The 14,712-nt window shown below is 44.0% G+C and overlaps 1 protein-coding gene across 1 annotated transcript; it reads right to left on the reverse strand.

The window, feature by feature from the left end:
• Window positions 1–10,471: 10,471 nt before the first annotated feature.
• Window positions 10,472–11,779, reverse strand: LOC135980946 (uncharacterized protein F54H12.2-like). Its single transcript, XM_065581952.1, has 2 exons — window positions 10,739–11,779; window positions 10,472–10,633 (listed from the first exon to the last, which is right to left on the reverse strand). Exons 1-2 carry the CDS (start codon window positions 11,777–11,779, stop codon window positions 10,472–10,474), a joined length of 1,203 nt encoding a protein of 400 aa, XP_065438024.1.
• Window positions 11,780–14,712: the final 2,933 nt, after the last annotated feature.

Below are 14,712 nucleotides of genomic sequence, written 5' to 3' on the forward strand. Positions count from 1 at the left end.
TGGCAGAGACCAGCAACATGGGAGGCCAAGTCAGGGTACCAAGAGCTAGACTAATTATCCATACTCCAGAACAGTGTGACAGGATCCCCGGGGTACAACCTGGAACTGGGTTACTACTGTGCTCCCTTAACTCTCCAGCCAGGGCTATCCCTCACAATGCTTTGCTGGTGACAAGCAGCAAACCCCTCCGGGTGCTGTTATAACTCAATACAATAACATGTGAGTAGTATAAGGGTCCTACCGTCAATCAAACCCTAACCCCGCCCCCTTGACCCCTGAAGCCCCGCCCTTGACCTCTTGGTGCCTCCCACCTGTCACCAGAAGTCCCACCCCATAGGGGTATTACTTCCGGGATCAAGGTGCCACCTGACCGGAAGCAAGGTGTGTCATGTGACCCCTCTAAGAACTCCTCCCACCACCCTCTACCAATCAGGAGGGGTTTTGTCCTGATAGGACCTCCCCGAGAGGAGATTTTGACTAATCAGGGTGACTTCTGGGTTGGGGTGACCCCTCCGTAAGTGAGTTGTGTGACCCCACTAAGAACTCCATCCAAGGCCCTCCGCCAATCAGAGTGCAGCACCATTACCCCATAAGTCCCAGCACCAGACAGAGGAGGCGGCCATGTCTTACCAAGGACACGTGTTTTCAAAATCGTGGAAAGGCTGCTGAGAGGAAACATGGACTCCTTCACCACCTCCATGAGAACTTCGGACTTTGTTTTAGCCCCGAGGGTCTTTGACCATCCACGGTGAAAGCGCTACATCAGTGACAGTTCCGAGGAGGAGGGAGCGACCGAGGGGAGCCCTTTGGCCCAACCGTTGCTGGATACGCTGGAACTCGACCCCAAAACCCTCATGAGACACTCCGATGAGCATGGCAGTCTCTCTTTGTCCACCCCCTCAGAGGTGGAAGGCGATCGCGGCTCGGGGGAGTCACCGGCAAACAAGGCGAACGGAAAAGACGGCATTCAGGTAAATGAATGATTAAGAAGCGGCAGTCGAGGAGGGGTGGGTAATGGGTTAGGAACCAGGGGCTGTGTAAATTAAAAAACAAGCAGTGGGGGTGCTTACCCGGTTTCTTTTCTGAAAATTTCTCAACAGCTCGACAATGCCTTTCCAGAGAACCCAGAGGCCCTGGACAGCGTTGCATCAAGCAGCGAAGATTAACCGGGTCCACCATGTTTTTGCTCAATGCCAGTACAAGTTGTTGAAGAGGACTCTAAGGATGATGGCTATGAGGAGTTTAGGAGGCGGCTTGGCATAGAACTAACTGAGCCAGTGCCTCATCGTGAGCATAAAAAAGTCATGCGGACTATTGTATGCGTTGCTGTTTATGCTATCCTTAAACACTGCCTTAGGGAAAAGCTTTTTGAAGATTGTGAGGGCTGTGTCATAGATGCACCAGGCCAAAGGCACCATGACTGTGTGACTTGGACTTCAGTGGATTTAAACTGCAAGCTCCAGGGCCTGTGTGCTGAGCTGTGTTTGGAAAGCTTATTAAACACTATTATTGCCATAGGTTATGGTATGCAATGTCTGTGCCTAACCCAAGAACATTTAGCACAAGGGGTGACCTTGATAAATGCTGTGCAATTCAGTGCAGACCCTGACCGTGTTCTAAAGAAAATGACCAAACCGGAAGATGCCTGCTTACAGTCTTATATTGACCATCTAGTCCGCACAAAGAGTTACAGAACCCTGCTTAAGAAAAAGACTATTTGTAAGAAATCTAAAAGGATTAAGTTAGAGAATGGTGAGGGGACAAACATGCGATATAAAACTTGGTAGCTGTAAATTTTTTTTAAAAAGGGGGATTTGTGATTATCTGTGTTTTGTTAGAAGGCCTTTGGCCCTTAAGTGAGCTAAAAAGTTTTAATGAAGCAATTTGGTTTGTTTTCAAGGAGCTGTATGTTTTTTAAAATAAAAAAATAAATTGTGAGAATTAGCTCTTGTGTTTTTGTGTGTGTATAGCAAAAAGCTGAAATGTATGTTGTGGGAGAGGGAAAAAATCTTAAAAATGTGCTTATAATAAAACAAACAAGGCTAGTTCAGACAATAGAGTTAATATGGAGATATCTCATAGAACTGCCTTTACTAGCAGGACCAAATATTGATTTTGCCCCCAATCCCTAAGTGGCCTTCTCAAGGCTTGAACTCACAACCCTGGACTTAGCAGGCCAATGCTTAAACCACTGAGCTATCCTTAGTCTATTGAACTGAATGAGTTTAACCACCCCCCCCCCCCAGACAAAATGGTTTCAATACTCCAGATCACAAAAGGGAACGCTATGGGTGGGGTGATTAAATTAACCTGTTAGCAACTATGTTGAAGTCTGTTTGAAACAATGGAGCTAAGATGGTATAAAAACCTCAGGTATGCTGGAGCTTGTCCTTTTCAACAGAAAACTTTCTTGGATAGCTGCTGGACTGTAAAAAGAGGTAAGACTTGCTGTCTTTAACTCTGAAACTATATATTATATAATGCCACTCTTTGCCCATGCTGACTTAGTAAATAATGGTGCCTATGTTTATTGCAGTGTGATCTGTTTAGCATGGAACCAGTAACTTTAAACTGCATTTCACCACCAGGCCAAGGTAAAAACCATTTTAGCTATAGTTGTGCTTAATACAGTTGAATTTAAAAAAAAAAAGTATTACACAGGCTGCATAGGGATTTGGTGGTAATACAAACTAACATTTTTGCTTGTTCTTGAACCTGAAGGCCCAAGCACACATGAGGGGGAACAGAACAAGCATGTGCCTGCAACACTTTATCCCATAGTGAAAGGTAACTTTATTTATTCATTCATTTTGCAACTGGCTTTTAAATGCATGTGGGGTTTTTGAAAAGTGTATGGCTGCAAACTTGGGTTTGGTGTGTTTTATAAAGCTGCTGTGTGTGTGTTTGTGAGGGGCCTGTGCAAGGCATAGGTGTTTTTGTTTTGTTTTTTAAAGTACTTGGTTTGTTTCAAACTAACAGGGGTTTTTTACTGTGCATAATGTGATGGGTTTTTAAAAATGGGGTTTGAGGAACTTGGGGAGAGGGAATGCTACTAACTAAACCAAAGGCACATGGCTGGGGGACAGAACAAGCATGTGGCTTTTAAATGCATGTGGGGTTTTTGAAAAGTGTATGGCTGCAAACTTGGTTTGGTGTGTTTTATAAAGCTGGTGTGTGTGTGTGTAATATGTATGTGTGTGTACAAGATGGTTTCATGTGTTTTATAATAATGTTGTTTGCTCCACAGTACAGTTGAAACATGAGAGATCCTTAGACCAGAGGGAAAACAAGCTGAAAAGAAAAAGGAAAGAGACAGCTGAAAAGGAAACTTCACCAGCATCAGTGATGGATGGATGGATGAAGCCCTGTAAATATATTTTGCTTATTGGTTTGGTTGCTCTATGAGGTTTTGTATTTTACATAAATACATAGGTGTGGGTGAGAGAGATGGTAAAGTTCAGTTTTTGTAAAATGTTTTTTTTTTTTTTTTTCCCCCCCCCCTCATAGGCCTGGGCAACTTTTCTGACAACGCTGTAGTCAGAGCTACAAAGACATCTCCTCCAGAACTGCCAACGAACCAGGAATCTGCTTTGAGACCCTTAACAACGCAAAACAGCACAAGAATGCAGCTGAAGTATCCGGGCGGGCCAAACCTCATATACGTCAAGCCCAAGGACAAAACAAAAGACTCTGGTAAAAAACAACCATGCCACCACAACTCCAGTTCCTCAGCGGCCACCACCACACCAAGCCCTGAGGAAACTGTGAGTGAAAATGCCCACATTCACAAACCCGGAGCATGCGCTCTAGGGGTTGTGAATAAAAAATCAAGAACTGACAAACCATTCTCCCAAAACCATAAGCTCATCACAGCTCCCCCGTATTCTAGTATTTGGGAAGGGTTTGAGGCTTCCTTCAGAAAAGTGATGGAGGCTGTATCCTCGGGTAGTCTAAAAGAACGGGATTCTAGAAAGAAATGGGAAAAATATGATGCTTTGTTAAGAACCATGCTGAAAAACATAAGGGCTGGAAAGGGGGGCTCTGAGCAGGCATAACTAGTCATGAAGAGGGGCACCCTCCAGGGTACACATCAGCTTCTGTGTAAACAAAAGGGGGGACAGCGCTTGGGGGATAAACAGATGGCTGCCAAAAAGTTCCAGGCCCAGGTTGTTGTAAAAATTTTAAAAAGGGCTAAAGAGGTAATGGGGGGGGGGGGAACAAACCAAGAGATGGGGAGGCGGAATCAGACTCTGGTTTAGCAAATTCCCCAGAGGGCTCTCTAGACGGGTCCCGTTCTACTCCCAATGACCCTCATGGAGGCGCCTCAGAGTCTGACTCTCAAATAGCATCTGATGTAGAAGATACTGCTCATGATCCCGTAGAGGAACCCCCAAGTAACCCCGAAAATGTCGAGGTGTATATGGAGAGAGTGAGAAGTTGGCAACATGAATTATCCAGATTTGGGGGGTCGGTGTATTGTGAGGAATTTTGTTTTGTCAATCTTGAGCAAATAAATTCAGCTCAGCAGGTTGCTGAAGCCATACATCGGGGAATATAGTTAGTGCTCGATGACATTAATGGTAGGGTAGGCCCTGATGATTATGTTCAGTTACGTTTAGAGAGCCGTAATTTAACTAACTCTTTGTTTTCGGTCAAAAGAACTAGGGATGAGCTGTCTGCTGAAGATTTCTTAAATCAGACCTCAAAACTGCTACAGAGCAATAAAGAGTTGCATGTCGATGGGACATAGCGCCTCATTGTGACAGTTGTGAAAAAACAGGTGGGGACGCTCGTAGAGTTTTAAATTCTATCCTTAATAGTCAAATTAGTCATAAAAAGAGACAGTGTTTAGTAGACCTGACTTACACTGGTACCAATTTGTGTTTTGCGGGTGGGCTCTTGGCCGTCATGTCCGATCATAAACCTACGGACGCGGAATTGTTAGCAGAGGCGAGAAAGTTACATGAGAAACTGAGGTGGTCAGATAAAAAAAAAGTTATGCTCAGTGACGTAGCAAAGTTTGAACAGCATTTAGGAGTTAATGTACAGGTGTATGTATATGACGAAAGGCAGCTGGGGCTTTTTTAAAACGGGGGGCACAGTGTACCCCAAGACTTATTTTATCTTGTTGCATGATGAGCATTACTATGGAGTTTTGGATGTAAAAAAGTTGTTCAGAGTGAAAAATTGTGAGTTTTGCCACACTGTGTACAGCCACGACCACTCTTGCAGGTATCGTTGCCACCTCTGCTTGAGCGTAACATGCTCAGACAGCGTGGGCGTGCAGCAGCAGTGTCCTAGCTGTAGACTGTATTGTCGGTCCAAAGAGTGTTTCGACAGACATATCGACTGTGCATCAAAAAACCAAGTTGAATGCCTGTCTAAAACTTTGTGTGAGAAGTGTCAGTCTTACGTGGACGAGCGGCATAAGTGTAAAGGGAGACGGTGTAAGCAGTGTCAGGGTTTGATCGTTGGTGATGTAGACAGTCACCTCTGTTTTATGGACAGCCTTAGAAAGCCCGAATCTTCAGAAAAGTATATATATATATATTTTTTTATGATTTCGAATGCACGCAGGAGACCGGGTTGCACACTCCCAATTACATTTTTGCTATGTCCCTAAAGCCAGAAAAATCCTGGGAATTTAAGGGCGATGAGTCTTTCTGTGTTTGTGAAGAACTTTTACTGGCAAAGAGTTTCAGGACTACATGTTCCTAGCACACAATTCTAAAGGTTATGATGCGTACTTCATTGTTAGACAGTTACTCAAGGAAAAGATGGGCCTAGAACTGATCACTCAAGGTAGTAAACTAATGTGCGTGGAAGTTAAGGCCCTGCGCATTCGTTTTATAGACTCTTTAAACTTCTTGCCCATGAAGCTTAGCAAGCTACCGCAGGCAATGGTTTGAAGGGTGCAAAGGGTATTTTCCACACTTTTTTTAACATGTTAGAAAATCAAAATTACGTGGGGCCTATGCCCGGTATGGAGCACTATGGTGTAGAAAGCATGATGCCCAGAGAAAGAGTTTCTCGACTGGTATCGGGACCACAGCTCTGAGGCATTTGACTTGCAGAAAGAGCTCGTGTATTACTGTCAGCAGGATGTAAAAATTGAGACAGGTCTGTATCCTATACAGAAAAGAGATTCTGAAAATGACGGAGAAGGGAGATGTAGTAGAGAAAGAACCTGGTAAATTCACTGAGATAAAACTGTGTATAGATCTATTCCAGTACATAACATAGCCATGCAGACAGATGCTAATGTATAGGTTTATGTTTTTGGAGCCTAACACGGTAGCTCTTCTCCTTCCAGACAACTATCACAGGCAGAAAAAGATATTCGACCCCAGCTATTCAGTGGCTGTTGTATATCTCTCACAAAGAAAATATACAAATACGGCACACTTTACAGGGTGGGGAACTATAAGTAGGCCCCTACTTTTTAGATGGCTATGCTGATGTTGATAGGGTATGCACAGCCTTTGAGTTTAACGGGTGTTTTTTCCATGGCTGTGTCACCTGTTTGGTTTTGTAGTGAGGACTCTTTGGGAGCACAAGTGGGAGGTGATGAAAGAAACAGACAGGGAGCTTGCAGACTTTTTAAACCAAGCCCAGTTACCCCAGCCTCTCGTGCTTAGGGATGCTCTTTTTTGGGGGGGGAGGACTAAAGCTATCCGCCTATATTACAAGCCTAACCCCGGGGAAGAAATCCACTTATGATTTTACCAGCCTGTACCCTTTCGTAAACAAAACCAAAGAATACCCTATCGGACACCCCGATATAGTCTATGACAAATTTGGACCCCTTGCAAATTATTCTGGAATTGCAAAAGTTAAAGTGTACCCCCCACGAGGCCTCTTTTTTCCTATTGTTACCTGTCAGAGTGGGTGGCAAGCTTATGTTCTCGCTATGCCAAACCTGTGCGGAAACAGAGCAGCGGGAGACATGCACCCATACTGACAAGGAGCGAGCCATCCTGGGGACTTGGTGCACGGTGGAATTGAACATGGCCATAGCGAAGGGGTACACGGTGGCTAAGATCTATGAAATCTGGCATTTTAATGAAAAATCTGAAACTCTTTTCAGAGTACATAAAATTACACCTCCACCAGAAACAAGAGGCTTCAGGGTATCCCAGTTGGTGCACAGACGAGGAAAAACAAAATAAGTACGTTAGCGATTTCTACCAGAAAGAAGGCATGCATTTACACCAACACGAGCTCAGATCAAACCCTGCTAAATGCCAAATCACTAAACTGTTTTTAAATTCTCTGTGGGGTAAATTCAGCCAAAGATCCAACCTACCCAACACCAGCATCATGAGAGACCCTGACTAACTCTTGCAGTACCTGTTCTCCCCCAATTATGAGGTTTCATCCTGCGAGTCTATCAATGATGAAACAGTGTGCATGTTGTGGAAGCACGCAAAAGAACAGTACTCTGTCTCTGGCAATACCAATGTTTTCATAGCCTCTTTCACCACTGCTTATGCCCGCTTAGAATTATACAGCCTCCTAGACGGTTGGCAAGAGCAGTGCCTGTACCACGACACTGACTCGGTGATATTTGTGAAAAGGGAGGGTGACTGGAATCCCCCTCTGGGGGATTATTTCAGGGACCTCATGAGCGAAATCCCACCAGATCAACACATCACAGAGTTTGTGTCGGCAGGCCCGAAAACCTATGGGTATAAGCTGTTGGGTGGAAAGGCCTGTATGAAAGTCAAAGGTATTACCCTAAACATAGCAAACTGTGAAAAGATCAACTTCGACAGTTTGAAAGATCTAGTCCTGGACTATTGCACAGATCTGCAAGAAAACACCTCAAAAAAGATAGAGGTGCAGCAGCCCTCTATCGTAAGAAACAAAAAACAGTGGCAAATAGAGACAAAAACCCTTAAAGACAGAAAGTGGTTTACAACAAGAGGGTCCTAGGAGAAGGTTTTAAAACCCTGCCCTACGGCTTTTGAAAAAAATGGATACGAGGTGGAAACACCCCTTTCCTGCAATTCTCACGGGGCCTAGCAACTGCGGGAAAAGTTACTTTATAAAAAACGTGTTGGATAATGCTAAACACACACTGTCTGTTATGCCTGAGAATATCGTGTGGTGTTACAGTTGTTGGCAACCTCTGTATAAAGAACTGCTTTGTAAATATCCCTTTATCAATTTTGTGGAGGGGCTGCCTGATGCTTTTGATGATGACAGTTTGTTTCCTACTAATAAAGTAAATATGATTATCATAGATGATCTGATGAACTCGGCTTGTGAAAGTAATGAAATCGAGAGAGCCTTTACCAAGTACGTGCATCACAGAAACCTGAGCATTATGTATATAGTTAAAAACGTATTTTGTCAGGGGAAAAAAAGAGTCGCATGATTAACCTAAACACAAAGTACATGGTTCTGTTCAAAAACTCCAGGGATAAATTGCTAGGTTCGCTTGGCAAATGTACCCCGGCAAAGCTCAATTCTTTCTAGAAGCTTTTGAGGATGCTACCAAAAGACCTTATGGCTACCTGGTGGTGGATTTAAATGCTTCCACACCAGAAGCTTATAGACTAAGAACTGGTCTTTTCCCTCCAGACTGGCCGGCGGTTTATACTTTGAAAAGAACAACAGCCAGGTATAAAAAGAGATGACTTATCAGCAGGCCCCTTTTTAACAGCCGGGGCTGCTGACCGAAAACATGTCTAGCTGCGTAAAGAGAAACCTGAGCCTTTTAAAATTACTTAGCAAATCATCCCCACAGCAAAGGAGGGCTATACTGTGTTCGGCCTCTGAAGATCTAGTAGCGGCTATCTCCGAAATAGCGCTCAATACCTTAAAAGGAAACATACCTTTAACACAGAATCAAGTGCGTGTGCTGAAAAAGAAACGCACGCTTATAAAAACTTTGTGTAATAAAAGGGTTTCACTTAAAAGAAAAAATCATCTGGTAAAGCAGTCTGGGGGGTTTATCAGACCTCTGTTAAGTTTTGCTATCCCTCTGATAACGGGGCTTTTAACTAATCGATAATGGAGTATGCAGAAAAAATGTTCCTGGTGCCCAGCCACCAGTTGGAGCAATTAAGGGCTCCCCTCCAGCAGAGGAAAATATCAGAACTGCAACTCGCTTACTGGATGCTGAAATGAAGTCTGTTCTTCAAAGAACTGACTTGGCCGAATACGAAAAGGCTAAACTTCACAGCACCTTACTTCAAAGGTACTTAATGTACGTGAAGCATAGCGATGCGGATAAAGGGAAAATAAGTCTGTTTCTACCCAAACAGGAACAAAGTGTGACTGCGAAACCCCCAGAAACACCAAAGAACTCAGACTCTGTTGCTCAGGAGGTGTTGGATAACGCAAATAAGCGTTATAAGAAAAATGCAATAGTATTGCTAAATAAGCTGGGCCAGGATAAAAATCTCTCTTCATGGAATGATAAAGGGTCTTTTGTGTACAAAGGCTCTGTGGTTAATCTTCCTAACATGCTCGACTTAGTCAGGGCTGTCACCCAGACTCACTCTGTTCCTACCAGACATGTACCTAAAGGATGGCATGTGTTTATGAATGCCATGGCGGAACTGAACGTAACGTCTTCCGTTAGGGGCAATGCGGCCAACAGAGATCTTTTGGAACGCCTCAAGGCCTCAACTGCTGACACCGGCGTGGATCAAGAAACCGTGACCCCTTTTTTGCCGTCTAAAAAATGAAAATTGGCTAAAAGAGCCGAATGGCTCAGTGTGAACAGTTTTTCACATTCTAATTTTAAAAAAAAAACTGGTAATGTTTTGCTTTAAATAAAACATTTCTATAATTAAAAAAAAAAATCTGTGTACTTTTTCCTCAATTGGTGTGTGTTGTGTTTTTTTTTTTAAAACTCCACCAAACATCAATTTTCTTTAAACCCCTCACCTGGGTGCTTTATTGGGTAACATGGCTATGAAAATCATTGCAAGATACACATGTCTGGGCTTGTTGAAACATGGTTTGAGCAAGGCTAGGCATACCCAAGAATTTAAATTTACTTTTTACAAAATTCATCACCATCCAGTCATTTTGCACTAAGTCATTAGAATACAATTTTAAAATCTGATCAAAAGATAAACCCTTGCTACGATGATGTAAGAAAAACACGCAATGATAGCCGCAGGCGACGGAGCGGGGGTCTTGTAATTGTCTATTGTGAAACACCATGTCTGTGACATTTTTGTTTAAAAAAAATTCATAATGCTTTTAGGAAACAACACACTGTTCGGGGGGTGCCCATATGAGTGAAAAAACTCTCCACGGTTACGCTCCACTAGATACAAGGCAAGCCAGTGTTCACCCAGTTGGTTGTGTGCATGTGTGTTCACCACCAAGCCTAGGGGTCTCTGAGACAGCTTGCCTCCTGGGAGCCAATCGCAAGGGAACACATCTAAGAAATTCTTTTTTGTGTAAGGGTCTGTTGATAAGACACGTGAGAGCTGCACGGTGTCCATGTTCACATGTAGTCAAACAGAACATTTCTCCTCTGATTTATTTCAATGACATTGTCAAAAACCCCATACACAATCATATTGACGGTAACCGTTAAAGCCTTCCCAAAACATATTTCTGCTCTCAGGTTCCCAGTTTTAATCAGGGAATAGTGATCAGCGCATTCCTGGTCGGGAGACAGGTCAAAGGCAAACAAGGTGTAACCCTGTGCAAACTCCTCATGGTCGATTAACAGAGAATGATCTTTCATGTGTTTACCAGCTGTCTGTACCAAATTAATGTATTCTCTCACACAGTGTCCTGCCTCGAAGTCCGGTTGCAGAGGCTTGGTCGGTATCTGTTCACCATACACATACAAGGCCACAAAATTAATATCGTAATGTTTAAAATGAAAGGGATTTTTAGCGTAACTTTTGCTAAAGGCATCGTTATCCACAAACCCTAGGACAAGCATTTTGGGTAACTGTCCCAAGAACAGGTTCTCCTGGTTACTAACCCTGCTGCCCACAGGGATGCTAAACACTTTAATTCCCACACGGTCCACGGGGTATTTAGCATTAGCGGTAAGCAGGGCCTCCGCGTGCCCCAGACGGACTCCCGGGGCCGCCCGTACTTTCTTCACAAAAAGGGACGCTGATACAATGCGCGGTTTAAAGCCTTCAGCCGCACTGCCCATTAAACAGAAAGCATCTTTACTGCGCGTCAGTTTAATTTTCACATCCACTCCGTTTAACAAAAGTTTTTCTTGAAAAAACAGGTTGCTGTGTAAATGGCCCAGCAGCTCTACCGTTCTGCTCTCGGCCGTCAGCTTTGCTTGCCTCACAAACCTTAGATTCCCTCCATTCAACTCTGTTTCTTCATGTTGTCCAGCAATGTCTTTGTAAAACAGGCCGGCGGAAAATTGCGTGGCGAGGGTGTCATCGCTGTAATTGAGCACCGATTCTGTAAAGGCCCTGTAAGGGTAACAGTTGTTGCTTTGGCTTATGAGGCGGTCTCCCAGCGTGACATCCAACTGACTGAAAATAGAGGCCATAGGGTAATTCACCAGGCCCACTTCGGCATCCACGGCGAGTTCAGTTCCGTCTCCTTTTACAATCTTGCAACACAGGTACAGCAGCGTGTTGTTTAAATCCATATAATCTATGCCATTCCCTGCTGCAAAAAAGTCAATGGGGGCAGACTTCGTAATAGCCGATAGAGGCGGCACCTCGATGTAGATGCTTTTCTCGATGCTGGTCTGCGTAGGGGCTATTTGAAACACGTCTAGTTTGGATTTGGTGCACTCTTCAGACCCGCAGTGAACAAAAGCCATGTTGATTAAAATATGTCTCTTTTACCAGGCAGAGCGCGTCTCCTCTTTTGCCCAGGCTTCCTCTTGGACTTTCGCTTATGGCCGACCCTGCGTGTCAAAGCCCTGCTTTTAAAGGGTTTCGGGGGACCTGTGCATTGCAGGTATGACGTATTTCTCTTTCTCTTCCTCCTTTTAATGTACATCAGCCCCGATCCTTCCTGTGAAGCTGTATTCCCCACCTTCTCCAGAACAGCATGGGAGACATGACCTACCACATCTTTAGCTATGTTTTGAGGGGTGGTTTTTACGTGGGGTTTAATAATCTCTAGCCCCCTCCTCAAAAGCGGTACGGCTTTTCGAAAGAGGCTACAAAATATTCCACCCACACCCGCCTCGTACACCCCGGGTCCCCATGATATCCAGGAAGGGCGTATCCAGCCTGGGCTTTGTAATAGTTCCTGTAGATTGTGGAGTCGCCATAATTTTTTGGGATCGCCATAATAGGGTTTTGCTTTTTTTAGAAACCTTGCTCTCTCCACGGCTGCAGATGCAGCTTGACGATCACCTTGCCGAAGCGAAATGAGACATGTCTTCTGATCTGTCTTTATTTCAATGGTGATGGTGTCGATGTGGTGTTTACTGACAGGGACGTAATGAGGTTTGTCATAGGTGATGGTAACAAACTCGTTGTTCCTTCCTCGGACAGGGACGCAGCGTAACAGGGGAACAGAAAAGTCCCCCACAAACTGGTGTTCTATGATATCCGTATGATATTAAACCTCCTGTGATGTCTGCTGAGAAGGGGAATTTTTGGACATTGCGTTTGTGGCCCAAACCCAGAATGTTAGCTAGCTCCCCGTCAGTAGAAAACACATACATAAAATCGGTAGATTTAAGTCTCACTTTTCTACCCACAGGATCGTAGTTCATGAGCACCTCAGGCGGTCCGGGATGACGAGCCACGTTGCTGTTCATATGCTCCAGTAATTCGGGTATGGTCAAGTAATAACCTCGTCGTAGGATGAAATTCCACGTTGTAGCTCCAAAGGTGATTTTGAAAGGGGTGTCTTCGTTGATAGTATTCCAGCTGTGCGGGTATTGTATTTCCGCTAACCCTACCTCCCAGGCACCCGGGAGATCCAAGGGCTTAATTAGCCGTATTGTAAAGTTCGAGATGGTGTTTTGGGGAAAAACTGCAGAGCTGGCATTGCTGGGCAAAGTAATGTAAAACCCGCCATCGCTCATTTTTCTCTCTGTCTTTGCAGAATGAATCTTTTTTTGTTCGTGTCTAGATGTCACAGAGTTGAGAAGCTTCCACCCAGCTGTTAAACTTACCGGGCCACCCCAACCATTTCACCAGTAGCTGCTTTTTTCTCCCTTTTCCTTTCTCTGCTAGAACTTTTTCAATCCTGTAAATCCTGTCTCGTTCGGGGTTTACTTTTTGTAATTCTTCAGGGTAAAAAGATCCAGTAACTGCCTCACCCTCGTAATCTTTTAATTGGTATACAGGTCTCTGGCCCCTGGTTAAGGCTTCATCCACTATGAATATCTCATCGGTAAACGTCTGTTCATAACCTTTTTCAAAAGCGCCTTTGGTTTTAGATAGTCTCACGTGGTCACCTTTTCTAAAAGAGGCAACAACCAGTTTTATTTTAAAACCATCTCCGTAAACCATTTTCCATACCTTCAGAGAATTTGAAGGGTTAACATCAACAGGTCTGGTACGTATAGTTCTGTGAAAGCTCTGGTTGTAACTCTTTATAAAGTCAGGTAAGACGTCAATGTAGCGAAAGGTGTTATGGGCTGTAAAATATCTCCACATCCTAGTTTTTAAAGTTCTGTTAAATCGCTCCACAACCCCTTCTTTGACTTCATTATTGGTAACAAAATGGTGAACTCCATGCCGCTTTAACAATCCACTTAGAGGTTTGTTTAAAAATTCTTTCCCCCGATCGGTTTGTAATTTTTGAGGCATGCGACTTTCACTGAAAATAGCTTTAAAGGCCTTGGATACCTCACCACTCATCTTGTCTTTTAGGCCTAAGGCCCAGGCATATTTGTATAGAATGTCTATCACTGTTAAGATGTACTTAAAACCGTTGTTGTGTTTGGAGAACCGGTGCATATCCACCAAATCTGCCTGCCACTGCGCATCCACATCTGAAACAATGGTCTTGTTTCTTTTAAAACGTATTCGAACCGGTTTCTGTAAAGTGTAAGCATCCTGGTCTGAAAGCCATGCTGTTACCTGTCTTCTGTTTAAAGTTTTACTATGCTTTCTGGCCACTTGAAAAAGAGGGTTGACCCTGCCGAAGCTCCCAACTTCCCCGGGGGCGTAATAATATTTTCTTTAACAGAGCCGTCTGTGTAGACATGACTGTTACTGGTACCGTCTTTTACTACCACGAGTATGAAAGGGGACATATTCATATTGACACATTTAAATAAGTTTTATTAATCGCCTGGTTTAACACAACCTTTTACAGCCGACTGTAAAAATGGATGCCATGACCCCTACCATAAGGGAGTCTCAGATGGTTCATTCTTCCATTTTGTCCTTTTTGGCTTGAGATCTGTATCTCAGACATGAGCAGAAACAGCTGACACACGAAATATTTACTCCCACAGGGCTTCCAATGTGTAAGTTCTTAAAGGCCTCTAAAAAGGCATCGTCGACCTGTTGAGAGATTTTCAGAAAAGAAACCGTGTAAGCATCCCCACTGCTTGTTTTTTAATTTACGCAACCCCCGGTTCCTACCCGATTACCTACCCCTCCTTGACCGCCACTTCTTAATCATTCATTTTACCTGAGCGCCGTCTTTTCTGTTCGCTTTGTCCACTGGTGCCTTCCCCGAGCTGCGATCGCCTTTCACCTCTGAGGGGGTGGACAAAGAGAAGCCGTCACGCTCATCGGGCTGCCTCACGAGGGTTTCGGGGTTGGGTTCCGACATATT

This window comes from Chrysemys picta, chromosome 1 (genome assembly GCF_011386835.1).
Source record: "Chrysemys picta bellii isolate R12L10 chromosome 1, ASM1138683v2, whole genome shotgun sequence".
NCBI lineage: Eukaryota > Metazoa > Chordata > Testudines > Emydidae > Chrysemys > Chrysemys picta.